This window comes from Hyalella azteca, unplaced genomic scaffold, assembly GCF_000764305.2.
Source record: "Hyalella azteca isolate HAZT.00-mixed unplaced genomic scaffold, Hazt_2.0.2 contig15353, whole genome shotgun sequence".
In the NCBI taxonomy this organism is placed as follows: domain Eukaryota; kingdom Metazoa; phylum Arthropoda; class Malacostraca; order Amphipoda; family Hyalellidae; genus Hyalella; species Hyalella azteca.
The window spans coordinates 281,934-307,231 of NW_025945209.1; the positions used below are offsets into that span (position 1 = coordinate 281,934).

The 25,298-nt window shown below is 36.7% G+C and overlaps 3 protein-coding genes across 3 annotated transcripts; 1 reads left to right on the forward strand and 2 right to left on the reverse strand.

The window, feature by feature from the left end:
* Positions 1–942: 942 nt before the first annotated feature.
* Positions 943–3,876, reverse strand: LOC108674463. The gene is made up of 4 exons (XM_018162413.2): positions 3,335–3,876; positions 2,906–3,053; positions 2,461–2,553; positions 943–1,790 (listed from the first exon to the last, which is right to left on the reverse strand). The coding sequence occupies exons 1-4, from the start codon at positions 3,430–3,432 to the stop codon at positions 1,770–1,772; spliced, it is 360 nt and encodes a 119-aa protein (XP_018017902.1). The 5' UTR covers positions 3,433–3,876; the 3' UTR covers positions 943–1,769.
* Positions 3,877–7,094: 3,218 nt separating this feature from the next.
* On the forward strand, positions 7,095–19,078 carry LOC108674447 (dnaJ homolog subfamily C member 8). The gene is made up of 7 exons (XM_018162395.2): positions 7,095–7,433; positions 7,915–8,067; positions 15,292–15,450; positions 15,736–15,802; positions 16,062–16,156; positions 16,566–16,805; positions 17,740–19,078. The coding sequence occupies exons 1-7, from the start codon at positions 7,095–7,097 to the stop codon at positions 17,845–17,847; spliced, it is 1,161 nt and encodes a 386-aa protein (XP_018017884.1). The 3' UTR covers positions 17,848–19,078.
* LOC108674457 (protein lin-52 homolog) lies at positions 18,937–22,973 on the reverse strand. The gene is made up of 4 exons (XM_018162406.1): positions 22,823–22,973; positions 21,819–21,890; positions 20,876–20,977; positions 18,937–19,990 (listed from the first exon to the last, which is right to left on the reverse strand). Exons 1-4 carry the CDS (start codon positions 22,860–22,862, stop codon positions 19,836–19,838), a joined length of 369 nt encoding a protein of 122 aa, XP_018017895.1. The 5' UTR covers positions 22,863–22,973; the 3' UTR covers positions 18,937–19,835.
* Positions 22,974–25,298: the final 2,325 nt, after the last annotated feature.

Genomic DNA, 25,298 nt, shown 5'->3' on the forward strand with positions numbered 1-25,298 from the left:
ATTGACACTTTTTAGTACATTCAAACCACTCGAATTTCATGTCGTTGCTTGAACAAAAACATATGGAAAATTACATAGCCATCAAATCACAAAATGAGGTCATTAATGCTGAACAAATTACATTCGTAGCCACACGCTACTAAGAGGGGCCTAGGTATATTGCCTGGGTGTGAGAGGTAAATTTTGCAAGTTTGCTACGATACTAACTTTCATGAACCAAGAAATTAACACTAATTAACCATGACAACCACCAATGAAGAATCCTTAATTTAAAATAGCTTTAAACCGTTTCAAATTTTGCACAAGGTAGAACGTACGATTCTTATGCCCTGCGAGTTTCAATCCAACAACTGCACGAAGTAAAAGAAAATACCACAACTAAAGATCAAATTCATGGCTTAGGTTTTACGCTTGCCTACATGGAATCAAAGTCTCGTCAATGAAATAAATTGCGTGCTGAAACTGCTGCGAATAGTAGATAATTTGAGGGAAATGAGCATTGTACTACAAGACTGCATTCCACAGTTGCGCACTGGGTTGCAGTGCGTTCCTTACGGAACAAAGAAGAAGCAAGCCCATTTGTATATATTCATACATAAATTGTGTAGTTACTTTATGAAAAATCAGTGAAACATGGCAATGAATTACATGTAGCAAATTACGAATATTCACAAGGAAATGGTAAACGCAACCACAACTATTAAAAAAAATAAGTCAATTTATGGTTATGCTTGGAACACGTCAGGGGAACTGAAGACAACGTGTTGTTTTGGTCCAATTTCATTGCAGGAATGGCTTGCTCATCAACCATAGGCTTGCAATTAATACCTTTTTTACTGTGATTTTCAATCAACATAAAAGACGAGCACGCGACTAGAGTGTTAGTCACAGCTATTTGACCTACCAAGAAAAATATATAAAAATCAAGGGTAATGAAAGTGATTGGTTAATAAGGAATCTGATGAACAATTGCTTCAAAATTTTTGCTGTACACTCAAAGAGGTTTGAAAAGCTATGCAAATTACAAATCTTTTAGGAAGTTTTTGGGAATCGCTAATTAAAAAAATTAACATGGAAATAACCTCCTAATTAAGACGAAAAGAAACCAATTAAATATCGATAAAAAAATATCACAAAAACAATGCAAAAAGATATGATCATGATTTCAGAGCAGAGAAAGAGACAAACGCTGGGAAAATATTCTTCGTGACTTCAATGTACAAATTTTCATAAATTCGGACTTCCTGATGAAAATAGTCCTGACAAGTAATACGGCCATGAAGTATTCTTGGCAAGAGATATTGTCATGAATGTATTCTTGGCAAGAGATATTGTCATGAAAGTATTCTTGACAAGAGATATTATCATGAAAGTATTCTTGACAAGAGATATTGTCATGAAAGTATTCTTGACAAGGGATATCGCCATGAAAAAATTTTTGGCAAGGAATATTTTGCCATGGAAATATTGGCATGTTGCAGTGACAAGAAATCTCGATGGCAAGGAATATTGTCAAGGCAATCTCCATGTCAAGGAATATTGTCAAAGAAATCTCCATGTCAAGGAATATTGTCAAGAAAATCTCCATGGCATGAGGCAGTGTCAAGAAAATACTCATGGCAAGGGACGTTGCTTGAGCACCAAGGGCTCTCAGGGAGCCCAGGTAATCAAGCTGCAGCCCTAAATGCGAACACAGATGTTGGAATCAGACAGCGTACAAAAGACGGGCGTCAACAAGCACACGGAGTTTCTTTATGCCTAAGCATATGTTAACGTTGAGCTGAGGCTTCCTGTAAAAACAAAAAATATATTAAAACCAGGACGGACATTTACACATCTTACTAAAATTGCCACACAGACTCAAATAGAATTCAGCCGAACTTCATTATTATGGAAATCGTTGCACGAAAAATATTGATTACAGCATATAAATTTAGTATAGAATAACATTATTACAATTATTTCAAGATCGTAAAAAATTCTGGTTTATAGGGAATGAAATCATACAAAGACAATAACAAATTGTACAAATTACTAGCAAAAATAGTAAGATCTCCAGCGCAGAGCTGCATAGAATTAGAAAAAAAACAATATTTAAAATCAAATAATAAACTGAATTTACAGTTATTACGGAAGAGCGATACCCAAATTCATCAGAAGACCTTCTATTTTCTATTAGACCTAAAGCACACAATAAATTTTAGACTATTTCAGGAACACCACAGGCCACATTAAACACAGACTCAAGCAGTCAAGCACTTCTTCGCTCAGGCCGCATTACATATAAATCTGTGCTCTTTTAGAGACACACCTTTGTACGTTTTCAGCTTCAAGTTCAAATAAATGCATAATAATATAATTGTGCAAACACCTTATAACTGAAATATTAAACTATAACTTATAACTCAAAGAACTGAATGCCAGAAAATGAAATTTCTACAGTAGAGTCAAGACACTCACACTGGCGGATTCAATGATAGGCGGTGGTGCTTTTGACAAATCTGCGGTACTGGGCTCAGGTTGTCTTTCCTTTACTTGGTGGTATCTGTTGACCTGAACAGAAGTGATGTTCAGTTACCTATATATGAATTGCATCCAATAATCTAAAAATAGATTACAAATGAGAATATCCATCGTTTAATTCTGACATAACATGAACAGGAACCCTCGTATTTCGTGATGACAAATGTTTACTCTGATTGAATAGGAAATTGCACCCTTAAGAAAACGAGCAATAGAACTGCGTTTCTTTAGTCAACTAATCAGAAGAATTAATTTCAAAACTTGTTGACCCTATTACTGTACCTTACATTAGAAAGCTTGAGAAATTAAGCTCAAAAGAAGTTCTCAATAAAACTGGCATTATTTTTAAACAAACATGTCTAATCAGAAGAAAAAAGCTTACCATTTTCTGGATGAGTTCTGCAAATCTAGGGGATTGTGGGTTGGAGGGGTCGATGGTGTGCACGCAGGCAGCAGTGTATGGGGGGTTAATAATCACGCCCTCCTCTACCACTATGTCCGCATTGTCGTTCCACTGTGTGTCATTAAAACTGAAAACATCATATTTGCATTAAATAGTTGAGTTATGATAGTCTATAATTCTGAAAACTGTTACTTTCTTTCCATGGCTTCAAGATCTGAAATCAAGTATTTGGAAAATCTAAAAGTTTGTTATCAGAAGCAGTAATTTTGACAGGATCTATCAAAGAATTGCTGAAGAGCATAGGAAGAGCCATGCTATTATTAGAACTAAATGCAACAATGCTTCTGCAACAATTGCACAATTAAAAAAAATTTATTCTTTGTGAGTTTCAAGATTAAAATAGCTTACCACTTGGCTATACTAAGGTAGAGCTGCTGTCCATCTTTGGGGGCTTTGCAGTTCATTGAAGCATTGATTCTCTTCCGTTCTTGTACTGCTCTCTCCATACGCTTACGCAACTGTAATTCAATTCCATTGAGATAACTTCTAATAGAATAAATACAATTAAATAAAAACCCTTTTATTAATATAAGAATGAAACATGGTTGCACAGTAAAGAAATGTGCAATTTGGCTTTCACTTCAGTTTTGACAAACTGAAATATTTATGGTATATCAGAAGTTTGATTAAACTTCAAATCGTATATATAAAAGCTGACTTCGACATATTTAATACTTCATCTCAGATGCCAAGTTCAAATCCAGTTATTATCATTTTTCTTTTTTTTTTGCATAGCTCAATGAAATGAACTTGTAGTAAGTCATCACATTTACATTAAGAAACATTCCAGAATGTATCGATGAAATGTAATATTGTCTAACCAATGAGCCTGATAAGTTTGCAATTATATGATCATATGATTTTGGTACAAATGTTCATTACACAAAATGAATTGTTCTCAAAAGCAAATTGTTAATAAAAATTATCTTTTGGTCTTTTATCAAACTTGCATAAATATTCAAGATGGATAGATAAACAATTCTTCTTAAATGATCAAATTGAATTCTTTGTAATTCAAAACCTCTCTTGGTTAACCCTTTACCGCCAAATCGGACTTTCAAGTCGCCTTTAAAAAAACACCGGATTTCCAATAATTTAACGTTTGTTTCTTTTTTTCATAAAATTCACATGATCAAAAAAAATCCTAGATTTATTTTTTACATGTGTGTACCAAGTTTCAAAGTTATCTGTCTGTAAACAACCAAAATAAATTTTACAATTTCCAATGGGAATTTCTAATTTCTTGTGGAAATTGTATTTCAATTACGGTATTTACAGACAGACGGATCACTTTGAATCTTGGTACACATATGTAAAAGATAAATCTAAGACTTTTTTGTTTGTGTAAATTTTTTGAAAAAAATGAAATCCTCCTAGGATTTTCAAGCTACTACATCACAATGCATATCATTCGATGCATAAGGACTATATCTTCCGATTGGCCCTTGCTGTTTTTTGAAATTCTAATTTTTGTGAGTGAGGTGGGCATTTTTTGAAAAAATTTTGATTTCCCAACCCCCCCTTTTTCGAATTTCTCCCCCCCCTTTTTAGCGCATTTTCTCATTTATGGAAAAAATGCACTATTGTGCTCGCCATGTCTGTCTGTCTGTCTGTCTGTCCATCCGTCCATGACCTCAAGTTTTTGTCAACAAGAAAATGCGCTCTCTAGCTGTCACTCACTGCAGTGAGTACTGAATATTTTTTCAAAATATTTTCAAAACTATAACGAAATTGAAAAAAAAGCTACAACCAATCTCTAGATCTTTTATTTGCAAATTGAATGGTATCTATATCTCTCATTGCTGTAGCTTAAAAACTCTAAGAGGAGATAGGAGATTTAGAACAATGACAAATTAGAGGTAATAATGCTTACATTTACTATTAACAACCTAACAGACATCTTTTGGACATATCTTGTCAATAGCCAAAATCTGCATTGTATGATTGTAGTCAATGTAGTTATAGTGTAATATTGCCTACTCAGGCTAGTGAGGCTGAGGCTACTGCCACAGTGCCACTGGTTGCTGCCACAGCTGGTGACGGACTGTCAGGACTGAGACTGACGTTGTGAATGAGAAACTACAATTTATATTATAGACTTCAAGTATTATATCATAACTACAAACTGATTCAATCGTGCTAGAATCTGTGATTAAGCTTTATTTATAAAAACGATCATTTGATTATTTTCAGGGTTATCAAATATCACAATAAACACATGCACATCAGTGATCAGGTAATAAACGGGCATGGGCACATCCTTATGACGAAATCAGAATATAAACAATTACACAAAAGCAATTTATCCAAGATCCGCACTCAAAGAATATTAATTTATGCAATCTAATTTATGTATAATTGTCATCTGTCCAATGCAAAAACTAACTTTTCTTTCACTAGTTTCTTGCTGTCCTTTTTTCTCACTATGATGTAGGCTTACCTACTCTCCTATATTGGTTTGCACTTTATCCCATTCCCAATAATAACAAAGTAAGCATGTGAAACTAATCAAGTGGAAATAGTAATGTAAATACTTCCCTTTGGTTGTCACCCTGCCCCCTAACCAAAGATAGTTTACCTATTTAAAGTGTATAGTCAGATGTGGTAAGACAGGACCAAAATCACTAACAAGCCTGTAGCATCTGTACCATGAATAACTAAAAACACCCTAAACCTATCACAAGGTGTAGTTATGCAATACGCCTCTAAGATACAACTCAGACATTTTGCATCTAACATAGTTTTCTGTACAGATTAAAAAAAGTGAGCTGGTCCCATCTTACCCCATTGGGGTAAGATGGGACCAGGCTGGGGTAAGAAAGGACCAACTGGTAATTCTTATGTTACAAGGTTTTTAATAAAAGTACAAATCTGATATTCAATATTATCCATCTAGAAACTCATTATTTGATTAAACAACCACTTGTTACTGTTATGTGTGGTGGGAAGTCAACTCTAATATCAGTCACATTAAAGTTTTTGTCATGAGAAAACATTGTTAAGCATAGTAATAGTGGGTTGGCTTTGGTGCATTGTAGAGCACTGCTAAATGCTTCATGTATATTCCATTAGTGTATTTATTTGAAAAATTTATCATATTGGTAATAAAACCAATGGATAATAACTTAAGTGTCAGACGTCATTGTTTACTTGCTAACTGCATTTGTGGTGTACTTCTTCAAACATAGCTCATGCCCTCTCACAGAGTTGTGATCATAATTATTTTTCATGTTTCACACAGTGATTTTTCCCCCAGCCAATCTTGCACACAGTTCTGCAGCTCACTAATGGGAATAGACATCCCAATTTTATATATCCCTTTGATGCAATTTAAAATAGTGCACTAAATTTCTCTAGTTAAAAAAGCTAACAAGTTATAATGAAGTTTGAGCATAAGATAAAAATTTTGACCAAAATACTCCATGTACTACACGATAATACACAATAATATATTCATTTAAAAACTATTTTTGATAAACTGTAGGGTGATAGAGGACCATTTGTGGGGTAAGACAGGAAAATTTGTGGAGTAAGACAGGACCATTTGTGGGGTAAGATCGGACCACTTGTTGGTGTAAAACAGGATCATTTAGTGGTCCCGTCTTACCCCATGTCCGGTCCTTTTTTACCCCATTTTAGAATACATGTCAGGCAGTGATGGTAGCAGGTAGGAATGCCTAACTTATTTCCCAAACAGGGTTAACTATTTTGTGACCCTTCTTTACATAGGTTTTCTTTGAAAATTAGCCAGAAATTCATTATTTGCAGAAGAGGGTTGAAACAAGCACTGAAATGACAGGCAATGATTGCTCTAACATATTTTTTGTCAAATTAAATTCAGTGCAATTAGAATGCATGCCATGGGCCGGTCCTTTCTTACCCCATGAAGGCTGCAATCCTGTCTTACCCCATTTGACAATATTGTTTGTTTTGTTTCTTTCTGTTTTGGCTGTTGCTGTTTTTTCTTTCTGTTACATCCTAGAAAAATTCAGAACAAATAGGTTAGTCAGAACTCAGAATATATTTTTCCCTCCAATATTAATGGTGTGTATGAGTTTCTGTATAACAGTATAAGGAGGCATATTGCTGTATAAATCCAACAACAATAATGGGCAAACAAATGCCAGCCAAAAAGCAGGTGGTTAGCAATGAGGATAGCGAGATCAAAGCTGACCAAGTGGAGTGCTCCAGGTGCAAAACCTGGTACTCCACACAAACCCTTGGAATTGACCACTGGTCTAACTCGAAAATAAGGCAATCATACATCGCCTGTAGAAAGTGCATACTGGCTCTTAGAGATGAAAACAGCAAGCTTAAGAAAAGAGTCTCAGAGTTGGAAGAGATCATTAATAAAGCTAATCAGGCTGAGACAGCAAACATGCCTGGCCCTTCCACTGCCAATAAGGCTGAACTAAAAGCTGAAATAGATGAGGGCAATATCAATGAAGTTGGCACTACAGAGGATGCTAATAAAATAAAGACTAGTCAAAAGCCAAAACAGCACAGCAACCCTAAATTCTGTGACATTGACATAGATGGAATGACAGCCTATAATCAATGAGAATCTCAGAATAGAATAGCTAAGCCTCCCATTGTCATGGTGGGGGACAGTATAATTGGATCCCTTAGGGGAAAAGTAAGTGTAAATGAGGCTGAGAGTGAGATTGTGTGCTTGAGTAGAGCAGATATTGTCAAAATAAGGGGGGGAAGCAGGAAAAAATCTGAAAGCACCAATGGTGGTCTTCTTGTTTTGCAGGGTAGTGGCAATGGCCTAAGAGAAATTGGAGTGGATAAAACTGTTGAAGAGATCATAAGCACAACCAGGGAGGCACATAATAAAAACCTGGCAGTGGCTGTGGTGGGCATTCTGAGACAGCCAAGGGAAGATGAAATGTATGAGCGAATGCATAAAAGAGGTAAATGAGAAGGTGTTCCAGAGGCTGATGAAAATGAAAGTCGAATATATGAGAAAACGTGAGAAAAGAGTGAGCTATATTGACCCTGACAGCATGAAGGAACTCATGTACAGAGTAGACGGAGTGCACCTGGATAATGAGGGAGCAGAAGTGTTTGGACAAAAGGTGAGGCATTGGGTGCAGGCAAGTTGTGTGGGCAGTAGAGAGTGACACAATGTGGGAGTGAATGATTAGGCCTAATTGGATAAATGTTATGCGAGTGGGTCATATCACTCATATGAATGTCAGAGGGCTAGGATTAGGAAAATATGAAGATATGTGCAAGGAACTAGAGGAACAGCATATGGATGTGGTGGCTGTTACAGAAACGCATCTGAGAGGTAGTGGACACCTGAGAAGTGGGAAATATGATTTAGCATACAAAAGAAGAATTAAACAACAAACCAAGGGTGATGGAGTTGGTATTGTTGTCTGGAGTGAAGCAGGTTTTGAGATTGAAGAAATAAATGTTGGTGAGAGTGAAATGAGCAAGGACATATTTGCCATGAAGACTGAATATGCAACAACTATGAATGAAAGGATGCAAATGGTGATGATTGTTTGTTATGACTGTGGAGGGAGTACGGTCTGAGCATGAGAACAGAGAAAAGTATGCTTGCATGAAGAAAGTGCTTGATCAATATAGCAATGAAATGATAGTAGTTATGGGGGACATGAATGGACATGTGGGTATACTAGGAGAGCCTGTGAACAAAAATGGGGAGCTTTTGAATGAGTTTGTGTTTGAAAATGAACTTGAAAACCTGAATGTTATACCTGGAGGCTCGTTATGGAGGAGAAAATAAAGCCTGGAAAATCTTCCCTGAAAAATTTTGAAACATCTGGACATCATCTTCAGGAAGCTGAAGGGCCCAAAAGGAAAACAAGGAAAAAGTGCTACGGCTGCTATGAAATGATATCTGAAAACGAAGGTTCCAAAGCAGCTAAAACCAAATCTCAAAAAGTTTCTACATTTTGTGGCTCATGTGATGGTTTGCCTTATCTCTGCCTACCTTGTTTCAATATGAAACATGAAAAGTAAAATGTTTATAATTTATTCACTAACAAATGTAATTATATTTTTATTCTGCATATTTTGAATAAAATGAAATTTTCATGAATTCCATACCCAGGATGGTGCCGTTTTCCGCGGATTAATCCGGCGTAAACGAGACTCCAAGCCCTTCTACTGGCGTACAACGCGGCGTACAAAGAGCTAAAATAACGTTATTGGCGCACACGCCCGGCGTACGTCCGCATCTGGCTTGTCTCGACCTCGACGTACGTCTGCATCTGGGCAATCTGGCTTGTCCTGACGTACCGTACGTCCGCATCTGGCTTGCCTTGGTGTATGTTTGCATCTGGGTGATCTGGCTTGTCCTGACGTACCGTACGTCCGCATCTGGCTTGCCTTGGCGTACATCCGCATCTGGGTGATCTGGCTTGTCCCGACGTACGTCTTCATCTGGTTTTGAACATTTTAGTGCATACTAATGCGTTTTAAGGCAATTTAGGGCCTTCTAATGCGATCTAGTGCGTTCTATTACAATCTAGTGCGTTCTATTACGATCTAGTGCCTTCTACTGCGATCTAGTGCGTTCTATTATTCATAGATATAGAAAAAGCATATGATAGAGTTGACAGAAAATTGTTGTGCCAGATGTTGGAAAAAATTGGTATGAGTGAAAAGTATGTGAGGATAGTCAAAAGTATGTATGTGAATACTCGAGCGAAATATAGGCTTGGAGATGTGGAGACTGACTGGGTTAAATGCATGAGGAGTGTTCGGCAAGGGTGTATCCTGTCTCCACTTCTCTTCAGCCTATACACTGAAGAGATGGCTGCTAGACTGAGAAGAATGGATGTGGGAGTGTGTGTTGGAGATGGAAGACTAAAAATGCTATTGTATGCGGATGATGCGGTAATAATGAGTGAAAATGGTGTTGAATTTCAGAGTATGCTTGACTGTATAACTGACTATGGCAAGGATTTCAATGTGCTCTTTAGCCCAGAGAAGAGTCAGGTGCTAGTTGTGAATGGAGCAGCTGAGGATGTGGGAAGAGTGTGGCAGCTGGGAGGAAATGTGATTGGTATGACAAATGAGTATAGATACTTGGGAATGAGTGTTGATCAAAAAGGATGTGAGAGAACTAAAGCGTTGAGTTTAAGTAAAGCAAATCAGTGGCTAGGAATACTTGGCAGTGCAGCAAGAGTGAGAGCAAGTAAATATGATGTTCTAAGAGAGGTATGGAAAAGTGTGGCAGTTCCTGGGATTATGTATGGAATTGAAGTTATTGCATGGAATGATGGTGAATTGGATAAATTGGAGGTTGTACAGAATAGGATAGCTAGACTGGCTCTTGGAGCCCCTAGATGGACTGCAGTGGAGGCTTTAAGAGGAGATATGGGATGGAGTACATTTAGAGAGAGAAGAATGAAAGCAGCATTGAGATATAAAGTACGACTGGAAAGAATGGAGGATGTACGTTGGGCACGCAAGATGTACCTGTGGAATTTGAGAGTGAGCAAGTGGGAATGTAAGTGTCATGCAATAGTACGAAAGTGCGAGTTACATGAAACATTGGCTGGCCCGAGGAATAATAGACCAAGAGAGGAATGGATGATGACGGTACAAGGTGCAACAGGGATTGAATGGGATGTCAAAGAATGGAAGAAAGTAATAGAAAAGAGAGTGAAATTGTATGGTTTAAGAGTATGGAAACAAGGTTTGGAAAGAAAGGACAGCCTGAGATTGTACAAGATGAAAGAGATGCCAAGGTATGAGTATATATATGATGGAAGTAGAGGTGGAGACTTGATGTTCTGTGTGAGAGCAAATGCGTTGAGTGTGAATGCACGGACATATAGGTGGAATGACAGAAGAGAAGATATTTGTTTTATGTGTGACAGAGGTGAGAGGGAAACTGTGGAACATTTGATGATGGAGTGTGATGCATATGAGCGGGAAAGACTGGAAATGATGAGAGTGATACTGGATGAGAGGAATGAGGGTGATGGCATGATGTATGAGCGAACAGGAGACGAATGGATTGCAATGATTGTGGGACTATCAACGGGGGTGACTGCTGCTATGATTGAGAGTGGAAAGCGATTTTTGGAGAGTGCATGGAGGGTGAGGGAGAGGAGGAGGCTGGCTAGAATGGAGGCTGGAGGGTGTAAAAAGAAAGAAGCAGCAATAGTAGAATTGAAATAACCAGACCATAGTAGTATAATATAACTAACACAAATAGCCACTCAGGGCCTAAGAGGCCACATAGCTAAGATAATTATCAAATATACAGTGCAATAATTTACAAATAGCAATAATAAACCAATGACCTTCCCCTTGAATTTCTCTTCCCCTTAATTTCATCTCACCCTTAACACAAACTTTCACACCTTTCTAGCCTCTTCTCTTTAATGTGGCTTCCACCTGTCTTGGTCTCCCTTTCTCCTTACTAACAAATGAAAATGTGATGCGTGGCTGATGGCCGTTGCAAAGGCCTGACCCTGAAATTCTTTTTTTCTCAGAGTCACCACGCCCCAAATCCATCTATTTGCATTTTGCATTGCGTGTGTGCATAAATTTAAGATGATATCATGATTGGAATAAGTTAAGTAATAATAAGTAAATAAAATAATAATAATAAATTAATAACAATAATATTAATAATAAATAAATATTATTAATAATAATATTCAATTATAATAAGTAAAGTAGGTAAATCAATAATCTATTTATTATTAATAAGTAGGGTAAACGCAGTATATTCTGACATCGTGGGTAATTCTGACACTTCCCAACTTATTTCCTTTATATTAAGCTTTGACAAAGCTTAATATAAAGGAAAAAAGTTGATTCTGTATAATTAATAATATATATATTATATATTCTGTATAGGTAATATATTCTCATGTCCATATATGAAAACGTATCGAAAAACCAACCCTACGGTCCCTACCAGCTAGTCAGCTACCACCGCGTTGAACCACCTTCCACTGCAATGAAAATAGATCAACTGGAGCTCTTTAGAAACAGCCGCGCTTCCGAAATTGCGCGTGGTTTGAAATCCAATCCTGTGTTGCCAACGCCTAATCAAGTTAACTAGTCATTTATCTGTAGGGTAGTGGACAAATTTTTGCAATGAATACGTTCTAATAGCCTATAAAAAAAAAAACACATCGACAATCGTAAAAATTCTCACGATTGGACAATACCAACAAAGTTTTTGATATCACACAAAAATATGAGATAAACTTCGACTTTTCCATGGCGTATGTTCACAGCGTGCTTCCCTGATCGTATCTGACATGGCGGCGTCACAGGCATATCTTTTGGTCATGTTAAGTTTGATTTCACAATAATTTGACTTGATGCACATTTCATACTGACATTTTAATGATGGAAAGCTGTTTCAAATTATAAATACCCATTGATACATGTCCAGACATACATTTTTTTCATGTTTTTGGCCTGTTTTGTCAATATTGTCTACATAATTAACTTCACTTCAGATTCTAAATGATTTCGTCTCCCTTCACGAGTTTTCGAACGTCTCATGTCTTTTAGAAAACGTTCGTTGCTTAGGATGGGAAACTATTTCATTATATAAAAACTAGACCATGTACCATATAGTGCATTAATAATACAATTTAATTTAATAAAAATTAATTTTTAATTTAAAAAATATAATCAGATTTATAATTCAACATTTTTCTAATAGAATTTAATTCCACAGCATGAACCATCTAGTGTATTAAATAATTGAATTTTATTAAGTAAAATTTAATTTTAATTACTTTTTTAATTTAATTTAATTCTACAGCTTCAACTGGTAAAAATTAACATAGAAATGAAAGTAAAACTGTCGTTCATACATCACAAATTGAATGACAATGGATGGATTTGATAGGTATTTTATTAATCCTGTTTATATATAAGAACGGAAATGACTCTTCTATGTTTTTGATGTAAAAGAATGTTTTTCAATTAAAAGAAATGCAATACTTGATTTTTGGAAATATGATGCTGAAATTAATTATCCGTATTAGAAGTCAATAGACGTTACGATTTCTGAATTATCTTCAAAAGTTTGTTTTCGTTCGTTTGATTAGAAGTTATCGTTTGTTTGATCAGGAGTTTTCGTTTGTTTGATCAGAAGTTTTAGTTTTTGATCAAACGTTTTCATTTGTTTGATCAGAAGTTTTCGTTCGTTTGATCAGAAACAGAAAAAGTTTTCGTTCGTTTGATTAGTAACAACATAATTATTCATTCTCTTGCACTAAGTATACAAGTGATTAGATGGAAAACTCTGCCTAATGATTACTTAATGAAGTTTAGTTCTTTGCGGTCAACTTAAGAGACAAATTTTCAACTAACTAATACTTTATATAAGTCTAATTTTAATTGTTGAGTCAACTTGAGTGGAAGGTGCAGGCATAAAACTTCCAAGTGGTTAGGTACTTGATAGAAACTGAGCAAGTTAGCATATGTATTTTAAGCCTTTAAGAAGTTCATTTTTTGCCTAAAATAACAATGTTGGGTAGAAAAAGTGGTCTTGGTGGATCGAATTAATATATGAACCTTCAAAATTAGAATTCCATCATGACGTGCATGCAACCTTGTAAATAAGTTTGTGGCTTGTGAATAGTTTTTCATTACTCAGCGTAAATGGCTTTTCATTAAAAATTACCCGGGGCCAGCGACGCATCTTTAAAATGGCCGGCAACGCTTTGGGCTTAAAAATCCATATATTGGGGACGCTGCATCCACCCTCTGCATAGTGGAGCTTTGTCTTAGTTCCACACATTCCTTGAGGCTTGATGGTTGAAATAGTGACGTCATACTATTGCGCGCCCATGCCATACTATTGCCAGAACACTAGGTCTGGGCCCGTGGGCTGTCTGGCAGGAGTGCACGTCACCCAGTGAGAACATGGAAAAACGTGTCAAAGTTGATAGCTAGTTGACCTTGCTCCACCCAGGGCTATAAAAGTCATATTTTTGTCTGAAATATTGAGGCTCTAATATCATATAATTTCAGTAGGTATGAAATCTTGCAGCTTGAATGTCATAAATTTTTGTTTGATTAAAAAATTACGGTTTGGCAAACATGTCACTTCATAAAATTTTCAACTTCCGCAATATGCATTGCTTTACCGTTCCCGCCAAAATATCCTGCAGAAAAAACATAATTATAATAATGTAAACTAATCAACTGAACAGTTTGTTGAAGATTGCGCATAGTTGCTGTCATGTCAAAGTGGTCAGATTGCATTAACATGTGCTCAACTTACAGTAAAGACAAATTTTATCATTGCCATTTGACTGTTTTAGGGTAAAATTAGAGATTTGGGCTTTTGAGTAGGTAACACATGCATTTACTTTGTAAATAAATTTGTGCCTCGTAAATGGCTTTTCATGGCCGAGATATGGAATTCACGGCTCAGTGAAATGGAATCACGGCTGGCAAAACCATAAAACCACGGCTCGAAAAATTCAGTCGCGGCTTGCCAAGAAGATATATTCCATGCCTGGCTCCACCAAATAGTGTTGAACTGTTTGTGTAGAAAGAATATTATGGTTTGAGACTCTTAAATAAGTCTGTGAATATATAAGGAATCCTTTAAGTATACTTGTATTTGCTGATTTCAAGTGGTAAATAAATTAATAGATGATTAAGTTAAGCGATGGTTTTAAACACATAGAAACTAATTCCAACCCAGCTTGGATTTTTCTTAATTAAAAGCTTAATAGCTCTTAATTTAAAGCCTAATTAAAAAATTACAATTTTTTAATTAAGCTCATTCCGAGCTGTGTCGTATTCCTATACAGCTCACACGGGGCATCGAAATTCCAAGACAGGGCACCGGAATTACAAATTAATAGAGTTTGAAGCGCTGCCGGAATAAGTCTCACAATATACCAAATTTAGTCACACACAGCATTGTAATTCAGGGATTTTGTAGGTTTTAATTCTAAAGGCTTTAAAATAAATATGGCAACAGTTTGTGACATTTCATTGTTGCTGGCTTGTAGTGTGGTGTTTTGAGAGTGATGTAAAGCAATGAGAATTCGAGTTGCACATACGGTGATATTTTTATAGCCATTCATTTCTTGCTATGTCCTTAATGTGTTGGAATATACCGCATTTACCCTAGATATGTGCACAAAAAATTGTTTTGTGCACACTCAACTATTGAACAAAGTCAAAATGTGACCACTTAATAAATTAAAATGACTGTGTCTGTGCTTTGATGTTCTTTTGTTGTTTTGCAACTTAGCTACTTTTTTTAAATGCTATCATTTTTATTGAGGTTTCACATTTTCAAAATAATTTATCTCGTGCAGTTGAAAGAAACTGAGAAGAAAGATTCATGCCTGACGTCCAAGCAACAAATTGATAGACTTCTCCGACCTGGAGCCTCGTACGCCAACCTCAACCCTTTTCAAGTGCTACAAATTGAGCCTACCAAATCGCTGCCAGAAATTAAAAAGAAATATAAAAGGGTTTGTATCAAATATTTTTTTTTCACTTGGTATAAAAGTATTCAACATGATAATTGTAAATAACATAAATTCCCAAACAAACAAACATGAACCATTGACTAAGTTGTTTTTTTTTTCATGTGACATAGTCATAAAGATTGATGTTATCAAAATGTTGCTAAATTTATCTTTTTTGTTCTCTTTGCAAATCTTTTTATAAAGTTTTCACACATGATCATGAAATTATGCTGCAAGATACCTAGGTCTGTCCAGTGATCACACACTAAATTAGCTTTGTTTCCACAGTTGTCCATCTTGGTGCATCCTGACAAGAATCAAGATGACAGTGAAAGAGCTCAGAGAGCTTTTGACGGTTAGCATTCATTTCACATAATAAAACGTAATAATGGTAATAAATTACTTTCTGGAGTTTGTTACTTAATCAACCTTTGCTCTAACCTAATATTCTGTACGATGACATATTTAGTTGCTCTATTGAAAAATGATGACAGTTATTTCTTATATCTTCCTAAGTTTATGTGCAGAGCTGTGATCAAGAGTGGTAGGTAATAATCTGTGTTATCATGTCTTGGAGGAATGGTTGCACATTGAAATTCTTTTATATTTTGCAGAGCTGACCAAGGCATATAAGGTGCTGGAAAACGAAGATGCCCGACAAAAATGCCTGGATGTTGTTGAAGAAGCACAAGAAATTGTTAATCTGAGGGTGGGTATTTTATTTTATATAATGTAGGAACATTTTTATGATTTAGCAAAAAAATGAATGAATTAACTTAAGCACCTTTTTTGGATAATTTTTTATTTGTAAATTTAAATCCTTTTATGTGATTTAGATATCCTTTCCTGGTCTGCATTTGCAGTTCTTGGAAAAAAAAATTCATTTTTAATTTTCTTCAATGTGGGAATTTATTTCCTCATTTCAGTTTCAAATGTTGCTGTTGCTGGAACCTATTTGAATGAAGATGGAACAAATTTCCTATATTACTATTATCTATTTTAAAACTAACAGTGAGTGGATTACACACATCTTATTCATTGTCTTGTATATCTGTGCTTACTTTAATAGTATCCTTCCATTATATTTCACAATGAGATTCATGGTAAATTCTGCACAGATTGAGGAGCGTCGGCGTCAGCTGAAGAAGGAAAAGAAGCCCCCACACGTGGAGGAAGATGACCCCGAGGTGATGAAGCGCTCCGTGTATGTGCAGACAATGAAGCTTTTTGCTGACATGGAGCGCAAACGTCGTCAGCTCGACCAGCGCGCCATGGAGGAGAGGAAAAGGCAGCGCGAACTCGAGATCGAGGAAGAAGAAGCCAAGAAACACAACAAGGAGTGGCAGAAAAACTTTGATGTCAGTCCATGTTTTGGCTCGTTTTATTGGTTTTGCTTCAGTTAATATTTTCCTTGCATCAAGCTTTTGTTTCGTTTCTGGTTTCTCTCATTTTTCATATGGTTTCTAATGTAATGTATGAAAGCCAGTGTTCCACATCATGACTTCAGTACTTCTCGCACTACTTAAACCATACTTGTGTTTTGAATGTGACATGCTTGCTACCGGTACCATAATTTTTTAAGCCATTCCTGTAAGCAATGTGTGAGTGTGAGATTGATTTGAGTGGTGTTACGTTTTACGTGTCGAGCGGCTGGAAGAAGAATGGACTCTTGTGCAGTCAGTTCTTTAGAACTGACAACCTCCGACAATATATAATCGAGAGTAACCTGCTGCCAGATATCTAGCACGGCACCACGACATAGGTCAGAAAAAACCCACACCTCCGACAAAACACCATATTCATGTCATCATATTACTGGTTGAGATGAAATAGCAGAATACGGATTGAATCTGACCAAATATTGCATGTTCGGCGCAAAATAGACTAAACTGATCTGAAGCGCTAGAAACCTCTCCCCTACTACTACTACTACTACTTGTGCACTGCATTTTTTTGGAAGGGGGATGGATGTCCCCCCCCCCCCTCGCCCAAAGTTTAGTTTAGTTAGTTTTGATTCTGTATAAGCTTCTGGAGGTAGGTTTTGTGACTTGTGTTGTGTGATCTGCCTTAGTGTGCAGTGTGTATTCTGCTGTGGTTGTAGTTTCCAGGAGCGAAGTTCCTATTGTACGTAGTTTTTTAGATTAAGTGACAGAGGCTTATGGCATTTGTTTTCTCGCTCATCAATATTTTAATATACAATATCCATTTCTTGACATGTTATTCTATCGTAGGACTCACCATTTGAAAACAACATTGAAACATATAGTTGATTTATTATTTTTACTTTCACAGGAATCTCGTGAATCCAGAGTGAACAGCTGGAAGGACTTCCAGAAAGGCAAATCTTCCAAAAAATTCAAGAGTTTTAAGCCCCCCAAGCACAAGGCGGAGAGCAGATAGCTGATGTTGTCGTCACTTGCTATCATTAAGCCCAAATCTCAAATAATATAGTCCCTGCAAATGTTCTGCGCACTGCCGTACGAGGATCGAACATCGCTACCACAAATATTTACGTCATTGAATGAATTTATATCTGCGGCGTTTTTGTTTCATGAAATCTATATCTCGTGTGCCAAATATAGTAGTTGATTGCCTTGTGGCCTAATCAAACTCGGCATTTAAAATATTTTACGTTTCAGCAAGATGAAAACAAATGGCACCTTCGCAAGCATTCAAGGTGGAGTTATGGGCGATATTATCGTCTGTTGCGGGAGGCCTTGTGTTTCTTTTTTTATGGCTCCCTGCCACGCCAACTCGGTATTGTTTAATTTACTTCGAGTTGATGGTGTGTGAAGATTAATATTATTGACATATGACGCGAACGAGTTTAGTTCTGTACACCTTGTGTGTAACATGTGCTAGGGTATGTTTAGTTAGGCGGTATGTTTAGTTAGGCGCATGTACCGTGAGACTTAGTGCTATTATTTTACAGTCATGTGCACTCTTAGTTTCCAATTGCTCTCTCATTTATTTTCTGACTCGCATTCTTTCAAGTGCAGGTGAAGAACAGAACATAATTCCGCAATTTAGCTGCGGGTTTTGATTGAATAAATCCATTTCGACATTATTATCAGAATAAGTTTGTTAATTGTCCATTGAATTGATTTGATTGTATGAATTGCAGCACGCGGAGCTTGATATGGCTGTTGATGGTCGGCCTTCGATAGTACTAATGCGGAAGACTTTAACGTAGAAGTAAAGTCACGATGGTTTATTCTTATTAAATTTCCATTTCCCTACGTATCTGGTCTATTTCATAGATTATTCAGGTTAAGTTTGAATAAGAACTTGTAGCTTCTTGGGTCTACGATAAACACCAGTGCATTTCAGACTTTTCCAAAGAACTTAAAAACATTGTACCTTGTTTCTGCTCACCCGGCCGACACGTGGCTCTGAATATTTAACGTGTATGGAATCAACATTAATTTCACGTTTCAAAGTCATCAGCCTGATGCGAACTAAAAACCAGGGTTGGAATGAAAACAGTTGTGTACAAATTTGATTTATTGCTAATATCACGTAGGTTCAAAGCCAGGTTTAAATACAAAACTTGTATTTTGTAATTTTCTTCATGAAAAGAGGTCCTACTTTAACGAGGGTCTCTCAGCAATGGTACAGAATTATCATCAGAGGTTCCTAGTCACTAACCTTGCTATTGCGATTACATATCAATGCAATTTAAGCAACTCAATTACAATATAACCGCAAATTTTGATAGGATCAATGACTATTATCTCGCGTGAAGGAGTAAAAAAAAATGTTCATAATATTCAGAAGAGTTTGAGTTGAATTTGGGTTCTCGAATACTCGATGCTAATGATTTGCTAATACGCAAGCACTAATAACAAGATCTCGACAAACGGGAGAACATCGATATAATTCAGTAGTAAACATGGGTAGGGATAAAAACGCTCGAGAGACTAACGACGTAAACCATGCTTTTAATTTAAAATGACTGATAAGTAAGTAACAATAACATTTAACTGGCTAGTTAAAAGCCTTTCATGTGGTTGAGTGAAGAATCCTGAGCGTAAGATACTAATACGCACAATAGTATGAGTAATAAAATACCTAGTGTCCTGTGGGAGCCTTCCTTGACGACGGTGGGAGAGAAGAACTTCCTCAAAAATGATGAAAACTATCACGGGGAATTATGAGATCTCCATATGCACGACATCCTGTACTATGATTCAGCTGTCCCGCTACCAACACGTGGCAGGCATAGGCACCCTCTCCATTGGACCATTAGCCGTCGTCAGCGCCGGCATGTCAGCCGTCGTCAGCGTGGCACGCCAGCCGTCGTTAGCGCCGGCATGTCAGCCGTCGTCAGCGCCGGCATGTCAGCCGTCGTCAGCGCCGGCATGTCAGCCGTCGTCAGCGCCGGCATGTCAGCCGTCGTCGGCGCCGGGTTTGGGGGCGGCGAGCACATGTAAGTATTTACCGCGCGTCATCTGCTTGGCCTCCTCCACGCCTAGTTGGTAGGCGACGTTCTGCAGCTTACGCACCTCTTCGATCAGCTCGGCAGGGCTCAGGGAGCTGAACTCTGTACATCGTTCAGAAAGTAATTAGGCTATATAAAATCAATTATATATACAGTTCATTTCAGATAACGTAAAATTTAATGAGTAGCAAATAGTTTCTTGACTTGTAAAGTTCCTCAATGAAGAACATGATTGACATAGCGATTATTGCTATTGTTTCACTGGAGGAGAAGATCATTAGTTATCAGTCTGAACTTGACATTAATGGTCTGGATAATATGCCTTGCTATAATTTATTTAATTTTTATTTATCCAACTGTGTTGAGGCAGCATTGGTTGCCTAATCTCTGTACAATATTTTCTACTACACCTTATTGCTTTATGAAATAAAATATTACATTGTGAAATGATTCATTCAAAAACACTCTGAATAACAAATTTCTTCATTTTTCGTGATCTATCTAACAAATTTCTTCATATTTCGTGAAAATGGTCTATAATTTAGAGCACTGAGCCACGGCATGCAAATGAATGCACGGTCACACAAGGCCCTATGGGCCAACAATGCCATGCATCCCACCAGACGCGTGACATTCAATCAATGTTGAAACAAACATTTGGTGGTATCTCCGTTGAAATAAATATTTACCAACATTGAAATGAGTGCTGTTTGGTTGACTCAACGTTGAAATGAATGTTGTTTGATTGAAATAATATTATTTGGTTATTTCGACATTAAAATAAACTTTTTTTGTTGTATCATTGTTGAAATAAATATCATTAGATTATGTCAACATTGAAATAAAAGTTTTTTGCTTCTATCAATGCTTAAATAGGTACCTACCTATTTTTTTGTTATATCAACGTTGAAATTAATTTGGTTTGATTGAATGGACGTTAAGTAAATGTTGTTCCAATGTCATTTGCCTGAAGAGGCAAGAACTAACGGTAGAGCAGAGCTTGGTCCTGAGCGGTGAGAGTGAGACCGGGTGTAGAGGGACGAGTGTGGGGCGACGACACGAGACTGGCCACGTCATAGATACCAGGCACTGAAAAAAATAAGGACATGGTCAATGTGGTGCTCATGATACAAGGCAGCAAGGTGGCAGTTAGCACTGAAAAATATATGGACATGGTCAATGTGTTGCTCATGATGCAAATCAACAAGGTGGCAGTTAGCACTGAAAAAAATAAGGACATGGTCAATGTGTTGCTCATGATACAAATCAACAAGGTGGCAGTTAGCACTGAAAAAAATAAGGACATGGTCAATGTGTTGCTCATGATACAAGGCAGCAAGGTGGCAGTTAGCACTGAAAAAAATAAGGACATAATCAATGTGTTGCTCATGATGCAAGGTGGCAGTTATGCACTGAAAAAATAAGGACATGGTTCATATGTTGTTAAATATTTAAGGTGACAAAGTGGAATTTATTTAGTGAATTTTCCTGATCCACTTGCTGAAAACATTATATAATAGAATTTTTTTAGACTAAGAAACATTCAGAAATGAGTGAAGGAATACATACTTAGTGTATTTCAAATGAAAAAAATAAAGTTTAAAAACTCTCGTGTAGAGGCCTAATTTATCTCTCAGCAAAATATGACCATGGATTTGAGCATTTTGTCAGCTAAACCATCATTATCCTTACTTGTAGCAGTGACAAAGATCCTACTTATCCTTACTTGTAGCAGTGACAGAGATCCTACTTATCCTTACTTGTAGCAGTGACAGAGATCCTACTTATCCTTACTTGTAACAGTGACAGAGATCCTACTTATCCATACTTGTAACAGTGACAGAGATCCCACTTATCCTTACTTGTAACAGTGACAGAGATCCTACTTATCCTTACTTGTAGCAGTGACAGAGATCCTACTTATCCTTACTTGTAGCAGGCCACAGGTCAGGGGATGAACGATCCATTCTCTCAAGGCTCATGAGAGACTCCTGGTCCAGCTCTGCAATAAAGAATCAATATTATACAAGATATTGATCAGGAACTAACGGATGAATTGGTAGAATATTCAAGGCTCCTCACAGAACATTTCCGGATCATGCTAACTTTTCTAGATCATGCTCACATTTTGTTTCAACTGTGAATATTTGAAAACGAATCCACATGCAAAGGATTATAGGTGTAAAAACTGTACCATTTAGTTGTGAACTAGGTACCTCATGAATGAGCAATTGGGGTTTTCACTTTTCACACCACTATAAATTTTAAAGCAGATTTGAAGGAGAAATAAATTGGTATTCTGGTTAAGAACTAAAAGATTGCATGATCACTTTAGAAGCTATTTTTTTAAATTTCTGCTGGGTCCAGTATAAACTAAGAGGCCCTGTTGCAGCAGCCAGATCAGTGAGAAGAATATGAGAAGGAAATTAATACAAATTAAAAGCAATATGAATACCATTGACATGTTTTGCAGCACCAGTATAAATGAACATAGACAATTCAAGGTGTAAAGCTAATTTAACAGTTCAACATCACAAATTCTGATCTTAATTTTTCATGAATTTTCCAGAGCTTGGAAGGTTGTGGTAAGATGGTCTGACTAAAAAATATTAATTTGGCCTTATTCTTTCTATGCTCTAGAAACTAGAATTCTGTAAATGCTATAAAATTTATACCAGGAATGTTTCAACAAAGAATAATTTCATTTCATAATGACTTAAAATGAAGTAATGAAATTAACTAAAATTCAGTACAGCACACATCAGTGACTTGAATCAGAGAATTATTATGGCTAAAGAACAGTAGTAACCCATGCAATACAGACTAAAGAACAGTAGTAACCCATGCAATACAGACTAAAGAACAGTACAGTAACCCATGCAATACAGACTAAAGAACAGTACAGTAACCCATGCAATAAGCAATAACACTCACCATTTGACATTCCAGTCTCTTCCTCTCCATTAGAGGCCATTGCTCTGCTTATTTGAAGTTATATGGTATATATAATTTTAAAAGTCAATAAATAATAAAATATATTTTTATTAAGGGTTAAGGTACCATATATAACATATTTTATGTTTGATACACCTAATAATGTTTTTTCTTTATGTTTCAGACTCTACAGAGTCTTTACAGGGTGAACCAGAATTAACTGACCCTTTTAATTTGTTAATAAATAAAAAACTAAGAACGTTATGAAGTTGAAACTTGTTTTATTTAAAAGAAGAACATTTTTATGGTAATATTGTATCCTAGTTTTTGGGATACAATAACTAACTAGGATACAATATTACATACAATATTTTAACTAATACATATTATTAACACATAATAAATATTTTAACTAATACAATAATAAAATATTGTAATAGGATACAATATTTTAACTAGGATACAATATTACCATAAAAATGTTCTTTTAAATAAAACAAGTTTCAACTTCATAACGTTCTTAGTTTTTTATTTATTAACAAATTAAAAGGGTCAGTAGTTAATTCTGGTTCACCCTGTATATGGTAATTTTAACTTAGTTTCCAGGCCGGTCAATATTACCCCATCACAGCTGACATTAGGTGGTCACAGTTCCCCATTGCAATCCATTTGCAAACTATGACACTTCCCTCAAATTTGTCATTTGCATATGTAACTAGAAGAGTTCTACTACAATGCACCAAAACCTGGAGTTATTTTACCAAAAAATATTATTGATTTTACCACCCAGTCAAAGATACCCCAAAGTGGGGGTAACAAAGACCATCACTTTTTTTAAAATTACATCAATAACTATGAGAGGCAGGAGCCAGCAATTTATGGTGCGTGAACCTAAAGTATAGACCTGTATTTTGTATGTTTCAATTTAAGTTCAATTTAGCTAGTAAAATAATGGCATCATTTGATAAAAAATAGTCAAAGTAACCTCTTTTACGGTACCACTCTGCAAATACTGGGATTTAATTCATTTAATGCGGTACTACAGACAGATATGGAAAGCACATTTCTTCACCAGTCCCTCTTCCACTGTCCGTGGTGGGATGCCTGTCAGACACCACCACTGCCATGTTTCAAAAGGACTTCCATGATCTCTTCCCTCAAGACCATAGCAGAGCCTAGAACACTTCTTGACTTTAACATTATCAGCCACAAGCCACCAGACAGATCATGTCTATTGAAATAGACCATTTGCAATCAGCCCACAGGAAAGCAGCTGCAAATTGCAATAGTTTGACCCAGAATTGTCTGCTGGTGTGCAAAAAAATTCAGCGCCACTCGGACACTGCGTTCCGGAGCGTAGCAGTAAATTTGCAGACTGGTGGAAAAAAAATTTAGCAGGCATTTGGAATGCCACCATGTTTAAACCATGCAGATGTTGATGGCAGAGGCTTGAAAGCTTCACAATCTTTCATTTCTTTGTTAAGACTGCAATTCAACCCTGGAATTACGGCTCTTGCTTGTGGATGTTTTCTTGTGCCATGTTTGCCCTGTTTTCCACAGTTTGCATCCTGAGCCACTGTATCCACTGACCTACTATAAACAGGAATTCAGTGGTTACCTACTTAGAAGAATTTAAACACAATACAGGCTCTCAGGCCCAACGGCCGTCCTCGAGGTCGACCTGTGGCTTTAAGTCTACCCAGTGTAGACACCCCGAAAAGAAGAAGAAGAAGCTCGTCTAAATGCTTACCACGCACTGGCATACATTTCGGAGTAATTCTATATAGACTAGGACCTAGGTCAAGAATTTGTAGTCGTTTAGTGACTCATTTGATAATTAACTTTTAATAATGAACTATTCCATTCGTCGTTCGAATTCACGTACTAACAGATTCATGACTACAGAAGTGGTATTTCAAATGATGAAAAGTGAACGAGTGAAGTGATGAAAAGTGAACGAGTCTAAATAGAGGTTTGCCCAAATCCTAGATTGCCACCATGGGGCATGGTGACTGAGAAATACGACATTTCAGGGTCAGGCCGTTGCAACGGCCATCAGCAACGCATCACAGATTCATTCGTTAGCAGGTAGGAAAAGGGGAGACCAAGCCAGGTGCAAGTGATATTAAGAGGAGAGGCTAGAGAGGCATGAAAGTTTGTGTTAAGGGTGAGATGGAAATCAAGGGAAAAGAGATTTGAGAGGCAATTCATTGGTTTATTATTGCTATTTGTCAATTATTGCAGTGTATAGTTGATATTTATATTAGCTATAGGGCCTCTTAGACCCTGAATGACTATTTATGTTATATTATATTTTTATGGTTTGGTTATTCCAATTTTATTATTGCTTTTTTACATCCCCCCAATCTCAACACTTGCCAACCTCCTCCTCTCCCTCACCCTCCATGCACTCTCCGAAAATCACTTTCCACTCTCAGTCATAGCAGCAGTCACCCCCATTGACAGGCCCACATTC

Bases quoted from the DNA above. Each gene is read 5' to 3' on its own strand.
- LOC108674447 (XM_018162395.2), top strand. From the start codon at position 7,095: ATGGGCAAACAAATGCCAGCCAAAAAGCAGGTGGTTAGCAATGAGGAT. The intron at 15,803-16,061 runs GTTAGCATTCAT...TATATTTTGCAG, and splicing joins AGCTCAGAGAGCTTTTGACG to AGCTGACCAAGGCATATAAG. The intron at 16,157-16,565 runs GTGGGTATTTTA...AATTCTGCACAG, and splicing joins AAGAAATTGTTAATCTGAGG to ATTGAGGAGCGTCGGCGTCA.
- LOC108674463 (XM_018162413.2), bottom strand. From the start codon at position 3,432: ATGGAGAGAGCAGTACAAGAACGGAAGAGAATCAATGCTTCAATGAAC. The intron at 2,554-2,905 runs GTAAGCTTTTTT...ACTTCTGTTCAG, and splicing joins CAGAACTCATCCAGAAAATG to GTCAACAGATACCACCAAGT. The intron at 1,791-2,460 runs GTGAGTGTCTTG...TTGTTTTTACAG, and splicing joins CTATCATTGAATCCGCCAGT to GAAGCCTCAGCTCAACGTTA.
- LOC108674457 (XM_018162406.1), bottom strand. From the start codon at position 22,862: ATGGCCTCTAATGGAGAGGAAGAGACTGGAATGTCAAATG. The intron at 20,978-21,818 runs GTAAGGATAAGT...TATTTTTTTCAG, and splicing joins TGACCTGTGGCCTGCTACAA to TGCCTGGTATCTATGACGTG. The intron at 19,991-20,875 runs GTTAGTTCTTGC...AACGATGTACAG, and splicing joins GGACCAAGCTCTGCTCTACC to AGTTCAGCTCCCTGAGCCCT.